General features: G+C 56.0%; 1 protein-coding gene across 2 annotated transcripts in view; it reads left to right on the plus strand.

The window, feature by feature from the left end:
* The window catches only part of LOC114618702 (cholesterol 24-hydroxylase), a 33,755-nt gene extending 23,969 nt beyond the window's left edge, over positions 1-9,786 (plus strand). The window contains exons 7-15 of one of the 2 annotated variants that reach the window (XM_028764479.1): positions 110-220; positions 1,041-1,191; positions 1,364-1,426; positions 3,623-3,695; positions 5,687-5,771; positions 6,307-6,417; positions 8,075-8,163; positions 8,721-8,787; positions 9,065-9,785. In XM_028764479.1, the coding sequence (XP_028620312.1) occupies positions 110-220; positions 1,041-1,191; positions 1,364-1,426; positions 3,623-3,695; positions 5,687-5,771; positions 6,307-6,417; positions 8,075-8,163; positions 8,721-8,787; positions 9,065-9,235 (921 nt within the window). In that variant the 3' untranslated portion in view covers positions 9,236-9,785. Of the gene's footprint in view, positions 1-109; positions 221-1,040; positions 1,192-1,363; positions 1,427-3,622; positions 3,696-5,686; positions 5,772-6,306; positions 6,418-8,074; positions 8,164-8,720; positions 8,788-9,064 lie in introns of both variants that reach the window. The other variant, XM_028764478.1, reaches the window with a different exon arrangement.
* Positions 9,787-11,002: the final 1,216 nt, after the last annotated feature.

Consider the following 11,002-nt stretch of genomic DNA (forward strand, 5'->3'; position numbering starts at 1 on the left):
GGCGACACAGAGCAAGGCCCAGATCTCCAGCCGCCTGTGTGAGGCTCTGTGCTGCACCCCCTCCCCACTCCTGTGTCTCCAGGTTTGACTTCAGGTTTCTCTCCCACAGGCAGCTTTCGGGATGGAGACCAGTATGCTCCTGGGCGCCCAGAAACCGCTGTCCCAGGCAGTGAAAGTGATGCTGGAGGGTATCAGTGCGTCCCGTAACACCCTGGCGAAGGTACTGCCTGCCCTTCCCCGGCGACCCCATTGTGTTTGTGCCTCTGCACGTGCCGAAGCGCCTCCTTCAGTGACTCCTTTCAGAGTGGGTTTTGTGTGCCAGTGTGTCCGGAATGACTTCCAAACCTACATTTGCATGCCCTACCTAAGAGCGGAAGGACATAATCAGAGAGACGTGATGTAAGTCAGGAGTTAACTTTTGTCTTGTGTTACACAATCCCCAAAGCAGGCATTCTAGGGTGCTGTGATGACTCCACCGGGTCAGATGTTCTGGATTCTTCTGTCTTTGTGTTCCACTGTCCTCAGCACATCACCTCATTGTCATAAGATGGCTGTTGTAGCTCCAGCTATCACTTGCTTATTCCAGACATGAAGAAGAAGAAAGGGGAAAGGTGATTCCTGAGCCAATCTCCGGTTCCCTTCTGTTCCTGGGGCCTTCAGTCTATGAGCTTGCAGCCCCAGACGCCACCCCATCTTTTCAGCCATTGACTCTACTTCACTTGGCTCTGGCCCCGACTTCTCCTTCCCGACGCAGCCCTAACTGTCTCCCTCCTTTAGGGGCCCTTTCTTCCCAGTGCTGCATGGAGGCAGAAGGGCTCTCTTCCCATCCTTTCTAGGGATTTGGTGCAGGAGGGGGAAGCTCATGCTCGGACTCAGTCCGCCATCTTGTTCTGGTCTGCCTGGCTGCTTGATCTTTTCTAGAATTTTCTCACGTTCTCCCCAGCACGCTGCTGTATGGATTTCCGGGTGGGGCCTGGGGTGGAGCCTGGGGAGGGAATTGGGGACCTTAAGGGCCGCCTTGAGCTGGGGCTCTCCTTCAGTTCATGCCAGGGAAGAGGAAGCAGCTTCGGGAGGTCCGGGAGAGCATCCGTCTGCTGCGCCAGGTGGGGAAGGATTGGGTGCAGCGCCGCCGCGAGGCCCTGAAGAGGGGCGAGGACGTGCCCGCCGACATCCTCACACAGATTCTCAAAGGTGCGGGGTCACGTGGGGCACCCAGGAGCAGGGCTGGGCGGGCTTGGGATGCTCCCGTCCCACAATCCAAGGCTCCCCACCATTGGCTCTGCTCCGGAGAAAACGATGCTGGATGAGCCGGTGGCCTGGGAGCCAGGGCTGCTGTGTCGCTGAGCGTGCCCTTGCCTTTCAGCTGAAGAGGGAGCCCAGGACGATGAGGTTCTGCTGGACAACTTTGTTACCTTCTTCATTGCGGGTGCGTAGTTTGTGGTGTGGTTGTCTCAAGCTTTGCTCGGGGCACCTTAATCCTGACTTACTTAGCTCAAGGGTTGTCTAAGCCTAGCTCCCCGCAGGTCCCAGGGAGGAGGGAGCTAGACTTCTTGCTGTCCTTGTGACCTGGCTACTGGTTGGGCTGTTTGGGAAGCTTGCTTCTTTGGCTCAGAAGAGCTTGGCTGTAAATTTTGGGTTCCCCCATTTCAGATTTATTAGCTTGGTATAAGTATGTGCCAATAGCGTTCATTCACCTGTTAATCTCCTGAGTAATAGCACTCAGAAAGCCCCTCCTCTCTAGCAATCTGGCAGATACCTCCTCCTCATGGATGCCCTCAGTGATTGCCCACTGAGCACATTTTGGACCAAGTAGAAGCCATCCTCATGTCCGGAGAGTCCCCTCTGGCCGCTCCTCTTGATCTGAGGCTATATTTATCTGAGTTGATTTGGTGAGGGCTCTCTCCCCAACCACAAAAGCAAGGCTGCATAGTCTGGACACTCCCATGGTCCTGTGCAGCAGGGACCCCGACAGATGGGACAAGATGAACGAATGCTAAGAGGGTACAGGTGAACATCGGAGGGACAAGTCAAGGTCCCTTGGCAGGAGTGGACAGACACTTTCTGTCAGCCTACCACATGGATGAGACGTGTCCAGGTGGGCAGAAGCCATACAGAGAGCACGTTAGAGCTGCACTGCAGGACGCCCTCCTCACACAGGATCAAAGTGTCTCTGAGGACTGAGGAATTGCTTGCCATCCAAGCATGAAGAACCCATTCAGAGCTACAGCACCCACGTAAAAGGCTGGGTGCAGTGGTATTCACCCAAATCCCTGTGCAGAGGGAGGAGACGGGGATCCCTGGGGCTCACTGGTCAGCCAGTCTAGTCACTGAGCTCCAGGCCCATGAGAGACCCTGCCTCACAAAACAAGGTGGGTGAGTCCCTAGGAATGACCCCTGAGATTGACCTCTGGTCTGCATACATGCACACACAGATGCATGTGCGCCCCCATGCACACCTATGGGCATGTGTTCCCCATATACACTCACAAAGAGAAAAACAAGCACTAAACCAGGTCTGAATGGAGCCAGATCCGGTGTGGGAGGCCCAGAGAGCCTGAAGCGCTCTCTCTCTCTCTCTCTCTCTCTCTCTCTCTCACACACACACACACACACACACACACACTCCTTTGCCAGCTGGGACTGTTTCTGTTCCCTGGGCTCCCCACCTGTCCTCCAGTGAGCATTCCTTCCCCTCCTCACAGCCCACCCTAAGCCTGTGTGAAGCCAGGGCCCAGGAGGGCATGCTCTGCTGCTCATACCTCAGACAGCCCAGGGCCAGCCTGGCCACGCCTGAGCTGACCTGGCTGAGAGATTCTAGGAACAGGTGGCCTCACCTCCCTGGGCCAGCAGGCGGTGAGATGGCTTGGCTGGTCACTCGTGGCTACCTGCTGCACCGTTTGCCCCTCTCAGGTGTTTTCACGCATCCGAGCAATTCCCCAGTCCTCAGAGCTGCTTTGGATCTTTGTGAGGAGGGTACCCTGCAATGCAGCTCTAACGTGCTCTCTGTATGGCTTCTGCTCACCTGGACACGTCTCATCCATGTGGCAGGCTCCTGTGTGACAGAACGTGTCTGTCCACTCCTGCCAAGGGACCTTGGCTCGTCCCTTTCAGTGACCCTCCCTGCAGCCAGGTCACCCTGGAAGTTTGATCCTATTGATTTGATGGCACCCTGCCTGATCTCTGAGAGGCCTTTGGTTGGGTGGTCTCCTGTCAGTCCCTGCTGACCTCAGACTTAGATTCACCCGCCTCTGCCTCCTAAGTGCTGGGATTAAAGGTGTGGGACAAGTAGCACAAGTCTTTGTCTTTTCTTTCCTGTAATAGAGGACCACTGTGTGGAGGACGGAAGGATGCTCTCAGAGCATCTCAGTAGAGGCATGGGCAGGCTTACTCAATCACTGAGATGGCACAGGTAGAGGTAGAGATGGTAGAGGGATGGCACAGACAGACAGACAGACAGACAGACAGACAGACAGACAGACCATCTCCTTAATATCACAGCCATGGGAGGAGGGAGGGAAGATGTGGACTCTCAGATAGATGCTACCAAGAAGCTGGGTGGCAGGGCAGGGCAGGGCGTGGACAGCCCCTGCAGTCTCACCCAGAGTGCTCCTTCTTCTTTCAGGTCATGAGACTTCCGCCAACCATCTGGCGTTCACAGTGATGGAGCTGTCTCGCCAGCCGGAGATCGTGGCAAGGTATGAATGCTGCCCTTGGGACCAGCAAAGGGCTTTTCTCGTGTCTTTCCAAGAGCTACCTGTCCCCACATGCCATGGCTGGGACTCTCCAATGGACCCTGTTTCCTTTTACCCCAGGGCCTTTGTACTTGCTTCCTGGCCTAGAGGCCCTACTCTCTGATTTTCTTCTGGAGAAAGTGTTTTCCTTCACAAAAGGAATCTGGGAACCCTGACAAAGCCATCACCCCCCCCCCAACTGTCCTAGTCCAGCAATGTTTCCCCTGGGGCACTGTTGGCCCTGAGTCTTTGTTTTCTAAGGGAGACCAAGTATTTTGGGCTAGTAAGAACTGTCTCATTTCATTCCCCTGTGTACAGAGCAGCCCAAGTGTGACCGACTACCAGCCCTTACATGGCAGGACCTAGGAGGGTAGTGGGGTGGGGGGATGGAACACAGCACCTGAGCTGGTCAGGTCCTAACTGGCTTCCTTTGCTTGGCACCCTCAGGAGTGTCAGAGAGCAGACAGGACCAAGCTCAGAGGCCATGACCATGCATGGAGTTGTAGAAACTCTTGGGATGGGGAACAAGCCTGTTATAAGCAATGGTGGTCACCAGCAGGAAGGTTAGAATGAGAGATGGCATGAGAGGATAAAATAGCTTGTTGGAGAGGTGGCTCAGTGGTTAGACCACTGGCTCATCTTCCAGAGGACTCAGGTTTGATTTCCAGCACCCCCATGGTGGCTTTCAACCATTTTGACTCTAATTTCAAGGGGTCCAGTGCCCTCTCCTGGTCTCTGTGGGCATTGCATGCCTGTGGCACACAGACATTCCCACAGGCAAAACACCAATACACTCATAATTTTAAAAATAGCTTGTTGGATTTTAAGTAAACACATGTGTGTCAATACATGTGGGTATAGATATGCTAGAACTGTGTGCAACTTCGTTGCAGATTGGGGTGTTGGTTAGTGGTAGAGCACCTGCCTAGCGTGCACAGGTCCACGCTCCATCCCAGACACTAGGAAAATATGTCATATTTGAACTATTTTTAAATTCAAAGTCCAAAGACACTAAGCACGTTGACCCTGTGGTACAAGGCTGGCCATCACCTCACCCCAGGGCCGTTTTATCTCTCCGACTCCAAACAGTGCCCTGCTAAACAGCCCTCTCCCGCCCCTCCGTATCCTGATCTGTCGAGGTACCTGTTGAGAATAGCATCGGCCGGGTTACGTTAACTCAACATAGGGCCCTCAAGGCTCGTGACTGTTGGAGCCCAGTCAGAACTGCCTTCCTGTCTGAAAGTCTAGATCTGGCTCTGTCATGGTGGCTTCTCAGGACAGGGGTGACATTCAGGCAGCTTCCGTCCCTCGTCTCCCGCTCAGTTGCAGCGATTATGAGTACGGGTGTGCAGCTCCACCTTCAGAGACCGCGGGTTACACGCTGGGGTAGAATCACCAGACAATAACTCTGATATAACTCTGCTTTTAACCTTGTGGGAGCTATCACCCCGCTTTCCACAGCAGCCGCACAGCTTTCTGTCCTCATCCATAGTACACCCGTGTCCTGGTCCCTCCATGCCCCCACATTACTGGCTATTCCCCAGCCTTTCTGTTTTCTTTTCCTCACTGCCATGCTGATGGGTGAAGTGGTCCAGAGCCACTCTGAGGTGACGGCGGCCTCTCTGGCCCATTCTTGCTGTACCTGCTGTCAGTCTACCGTGCTGTGCATCAAAGGCCCAGCATCAAAGTATTAAAGGCTATGTATGTGGGACATCTTTCCTAAGGTTGAATTCGAGCAATAAACAAGGATGGCTATTTTAAGGTTCCAGGAACATGGTTCCTTTCTGCTGTTAGAGGTGGCCTGTCTGGGATGCAGCTGCCTTTCCTAAGGGGGCAGGCAATGTGTGCTCGTGGGAACCCCATGCCTTGTTCTTCAATCTCATACCACCCGGCACCTTAAAGTGCTTCGGGCAGAGGTTTCTCTCCAAGGCGAGCTTCTCTGTCTTACCTGGCAGGCTGCAGGCCGAGGTGGATGAGGTTCTTGGTTCCAAGCGGCACCTGGACTACGAGGATCTGGGGAGACTGCAGTACCTGTCGCAGGTGTGCAGTGTGGGTGAGACACCTCTGGGCAGATGTGGAGAGTTGGGGTTGCTGCCCCACTGGGTCCTCCTTGGAGCCCAGGCTCCTCTGGATTCAATCAGCAGGATGGAGAGATCCTCCGACCCTCAAGCATGCAGCCGGGGTTGGAAAGTGGTCCTTTAGCAAATGTGGCTGCAACTGGACTTCAGGCAAAGCCCGGCTGCAAAGCCTTTCTCCTAGCAGCTGGCTCAGGAGGCACCTCTCATTCAGCCAAGCGCAAGGCTCCCCTATGCTCCAGGCTGCTGTCTCTAGGAGGGGAGGGGCCCTGCCTTCTGGTCCCAGTGTTGCCCCTGCGTCCTGGATAGTGCCCCTCTCCTTTAGACTTCAGTCTCCTTTGGTCACACGAGGGGTAGATTCTACAGCGAGCCTGATGATCTGGGAATCTGAGCCGTCCTGGGACAGGGTGTTCAGTGGGAATGGGATGGGGACCAAGCACACTGCAACTGGCCTTGGTCTCTTCTGATGTCTCAACCACCTTCTGGCATGTCTTCTGTAGGTCCTCAAAGAGTCTCTGAGGCTGTACCCGCCAGCGTGGGGCACCTTCCGCCTGCTGGAGGAGGAGACCTTGATTGATGGGGTCAGAGTCCCTGGCAACACTCCTCTCCTGGTGCGTGGGGCCCTCACGTGGGCTGGCCTGTTTGTCTCCAGGGTGGTCAAGCTGAGACTCTCCCTGAGGTCAGGGAAGCCATGTGCCTCCTACTATCATGACACTCAATTTCCTGGCTGCCTTGGGTTTGTTTGCCTCAGTTTCCCCGTGACCCTGCCAGGCCCTCTCCTCCCTTCACACTTCCAGCCAAAGACCCCGGCAGACAGGTCTAGAAAGTATTCCACACACAGCTGCACACACTGAGGCTTAGCCACTTTCCTGGGCTCCAGATGGCAAGAGGGAGACATGGGGTATTCTTGGAGTTACCCCGACCTCATTTTTTTCCTCTGTGTGTGTGTCCACCTGACTTACTGACTCCAGTCTCTCTGACCACCTAGCTCTGGGGATTTGTCTCTGCCTCCTGAGGCTGGAGATGTGGCAGGGCGGCCATACTCACCGGGAGTTTTAAGTGGGTTTTGGAGGCTCTGAACTCTGGTCCTCATGCTTCTGTAGCAAGCCACTGGACCATCTCCCCAGTCTTTGCCCCCTGCCCCATTTTCTTAGCTCTCCTCCCTCCTTGCTGCCCTGCCTCACTCTGCGCTGGACCTGTTGCATCCAGCTAGGCTGTGTGCGGTTCTGTTGTGTAGACTTCACTCACCCACTCACTGGACTTACTGGCCTCTGAGACCCCTCACCCGTCTCTGCGTGCCAGTCACCCGTCCCCAGGAGTAATCGATGTCCTCAGTTTAGCATCTGCCACCGCCTTGCCTCTGTATGGGGAAGGGGTGGAGCCCAAGTGGACACACCCGCTTAATGCCATTCCTGGCAGTGCTCAGCCATAGGCACAGCAGAACTGCCACTGAGTAGTGAAGAGTTGAGTAGCAAGTCAGGATGAGGGTACACGCAAGGCCTCATGTAGAGAAGAGGTACCACCTCTGCCCCAGCCTCAGGTTCCTGTGAGCCTGGCTCACCCTTGCATGGTAGTGGATGATGGGAACCAAAGTCAGTCTGTTTGTATGCACAGGACAATGCTCAGCAAATACCCCTGGTTCACCCTGCTCCTCACCCATGCCCAGCATGTCCTCTTGCTTTCCCAGCAGCTCCAGGCCGCTGCTGTCACGGGGATGTGAGGTGGGCAGGCTCAGCACGGCCAGTGCCCATAGCCCAGTTAGGGGGCACATCGCTTTTCCACGGCTAGGCACATAGGCCTTGAAGACCCAGGGCGTAGGAGGGGTTATCAGCTCCCTCAGGAGGCCCCTTGGGTCAGGCGAAGGTGGTGGGGCGACAGCTTCCCTAGCTTCTGCCTTGAAGGCTGAAGTGAGCCTGAGGTGAAGGAGGGGCCAGCCTCCAGCACCCGGCCTCAGTCTGTGGCCACTTAGTTGCTGGGTGACTTCAGGTAAGTTTCTGAGCCCTGTTGTCTCATCTGTAAAACAGGGGTCACTGTGGCTGCTACAGGGCTGTGTCAGGCAGGGGATGACACAGCACAGCACACCCTGGTGGTAGTGGACATATCAGTGTCCCCTCTCTTCCTCTTTGAGGTTTTCCAGGGGGGCTGTGGAATGTCACACCTATGTAATAGGTAGAAAGGTGCTGTGTTCCACCTCACCCCCAGGGGGGCTGCAATGGGTTGGGGGGTAGAAGCCTGAGAACCAGAGACACCAGCTCCTTTGCCCGGCAGTTCAGCACCTATGTCATGGGGAGGATGGACACCTACTTTGAAGACCCACTGACCTTCAACCCTGACCGCTTTGGCCCTGGAGCGCCCAAGTAAGTCCGTCCTTGAGCCGTAATGACATAGGGTCTGTGGGTGAAGCATCATCACAGAGGCCTCTGGACCGAGCTACCTGTACCCACAGGACTCTAGAGCCCCAGGAGGGGGTGTGGCCACCATCACATCACAGCTCACTTGTTCTCTTAAGTTCCTGTTCTGTTGCTGGGATACAAACTCTGACAGTGTTGACTTTGTCAGGGGGAAAGGGGTTGGTTTAGCTCACAGTTTGAGAGAGGATAGGCTGTGGCTATGCCAGTGCTTACTTCGCCCTCTCCATCTTACCGAGGGCATCACCCAGGATGCCCTGCCCAAAGGTTGGGCCATGCACAGTGGGCAGGGCTTCCCACTCAATACTGTAATCAAGATAATGGTCTCCAGGCACGTCTCCTCCCAGCTTCTAGACTCTGCCGAGTTGATGAGCAACACTGTCTCACTTGCCCGAGGGGCAGAGCTCAGCAGTTTTGTGAGGATGGCTCAAAGCTGGTCATGGGAGGGGAGAGTGGTGTGGACACCCTGCTCCTTGTACTGACCCTGAAGGGCCTCTCTCCTGCAGGCCACGGTTCACCTACTTCCCCTTTTCCCTGGGCCACCGGTCCTGCATCGGGCAGCAGTTTGCTCAGGTAGAGGGTGTGTTGCTCAGGGTCTCCGAGAAATGACTGCAGGGTGGGGCCGGGTGGGGGGCCTTGGGGAAGTTGTGGGGAGGGCTAGGAGCTGGGGGCCGGGGCTGAGCATGCCTATCAGGAGAACAAGAAAAGAGAATCTGCATGTCTCTAACACCTCTCTCACTCCCTGTGTCTACCCTCATTTCCTACCCTCCTTCATTATGTCTTCACTGTTTCCCTCCTCCCTCCCCTCCCTTCCTCTCCCCTCCCTCCTCCTTCTCTCCCTCCCCCACAGATGGAGGTGAAGGTTGTCATGGCAAAGCTGCTTCAGAGGCTGGAGTTCCGGCTGGTGCCTGGGCAGCGCTTTGGGCTGCAAGAGCAGGCTACGCTCAAGCCACTGGACCCGGTGCTGTGCACCCTGAGGCCCCGGGGCTGGCAGCCTGCACCCCCACCTCCTCCCTGCTGAGCCCTGGGTAGGGTCAGATTCCTTGGACCAGGGCCTCACTGGCCCCCATCGCTGCCCATGGCCACCCACTGGCGCCCCTGACCCTTCTGCCACCGTCCACGATGGCTCCTGGTGGGCCCTGTCCCCTCGCCTGCTTCCCACCCTCAGTGCTTCCTGTCATCCTCCGGCTTTTCAGCTCTTTCTGGTGGGCCCTGCCTGACTCCCAGCTACCACCACCACCATCACCGTTTCTCCCAAACCTCTGAACTTCTGCACTGGCTACACCCCCAAAAAAGACACCCTAACTCTTGCTCACTCCCTAAACTCTTCAAGTGACACGTCCCCCAGGAAGCCCTCCTTGCTACCCAAGGCCAGGCCAGGGTCTCTCCTCTGTGCTCCTACCTCTAACACACTGACCACACTGTATTGTGAATGTCTGCTCATGTGAACAGCTGCCCTGGCAGGCTGTGAGTGCCACAGGGCAGGGTCTGTGTGCACTTTGCCTCCGAGCCCCCTGTTGCTAACGAGGGTCTGGAACAGAGTCGATACCCAATAAATGTGTGTTGACTGCATGAATGGCCGGCCTCCCAGGCCATGATCCTTTCCTTCCTTCTGGGTGCAGGGTGGGATGATTGGGTTGATGCCTGGGGGCTGGTACAGCTCTAGGAGCTGCCTGCTTACAGATGGTCCTGGAGGTGCCAGACAGACAGACTCTAGCAGAAACCAGTTTCTTATACTTAAACTCTGTACAGCAGGGCGCCGTGCAGCTCTGGGATTACAGGAGGGGTCCTGGCATGGAGAACTTGATTTGATGTGTGTGTGTGTGTGTGTGTGTGTGTGTGTGTGTGTGTATTTGACCTAGGCACCCATAACTGCCTCACACATGCCCACACTTGTGGGCAATGTTGTACACAATGACCTACTCAGAGGAGGCTCTTGGTGGCCCTGGGGTCAGGGGAACGGCAGACCTTAAGGTAGAGAGAGCCCTGGGGGGCCATGTGCTCTGGGGCCAGTCCAGAGGGCATGGTCCTAGCTCCTCCTTCCCCATTGGGAGCCTGAGTCAGAAACAAGGTTCTCTTCCTCGGCAAGGCCCCTTCTCCACAAGAGGGGAAGGGTGGAGCTGTGAGGACCTTCAGCCTACGTCTTCAGTCTCTATTGTCTTCAGTCTCCCTTGGTCTTGAGCAGTCTTGAATTTCCTAAGGAAGGGATGAAGTCAAAACTTAGGGAAGGAGGTGATTTGCCCTGCACAGCTGGGGCCTGGGGGGTGTAGCAGGGAACAGGGGAGCATGCGCCTGGGCTCCTGGCCTGTCCTTGTCCCAGCCCAGGTTGCCTTGTACAAGTACTTTGGTGATGCCTTCTGGGCAAGGGCTTGGGGATGCCTCTGGGGCTCCAGGCTGGGTTCCTGTTAGACTTCCTCCTGTCTCTCTGGTGCGCTAGCAAGGCTGGCCTGTGTTTTACAGGCAAAGCTACCCTGACTTGTCGGTGCCCCTAGCAGCCCTTTTTTCCATAACCATTTTGCAGGACACGGTCTCTCACGTTGCCCTCAGCCTTGCCCTGCTTCTGCCCTGCTCTGACTCCCACCTCGACCTCCACCCCCACCCGAGGCACCTCTGAAGCTCACCAGCCTCCACTTTCTGCCACGGCTGGGCCTGACCCCACAGGAGAGCTCCCCCTCAGCACCCACCCTGAAGGGTAGAGAGGCATTGTGCGTCTGCGCTGTAAGGGTACAACCTGGCCTCTGGAGGAGCGACTTCTTTCAGAAACGTCCAATTGCCCATGTTGGACTGG

Source organism: Grammomys surdaster, unplaced genomic scaffold (genome assembly GCF_004785775.1).
Source record: "Grammomys surdaster isolate TR1022 unplaced genomic scaffold, NIH_TR_1.0 144, whole genome shotgun sequence".
Lineage (NCBI taxonomy): Eukaryota > Metazoa > Chordata > Mammalia > Rodentia > Muridae > Grammomys > Grammomys surdaster.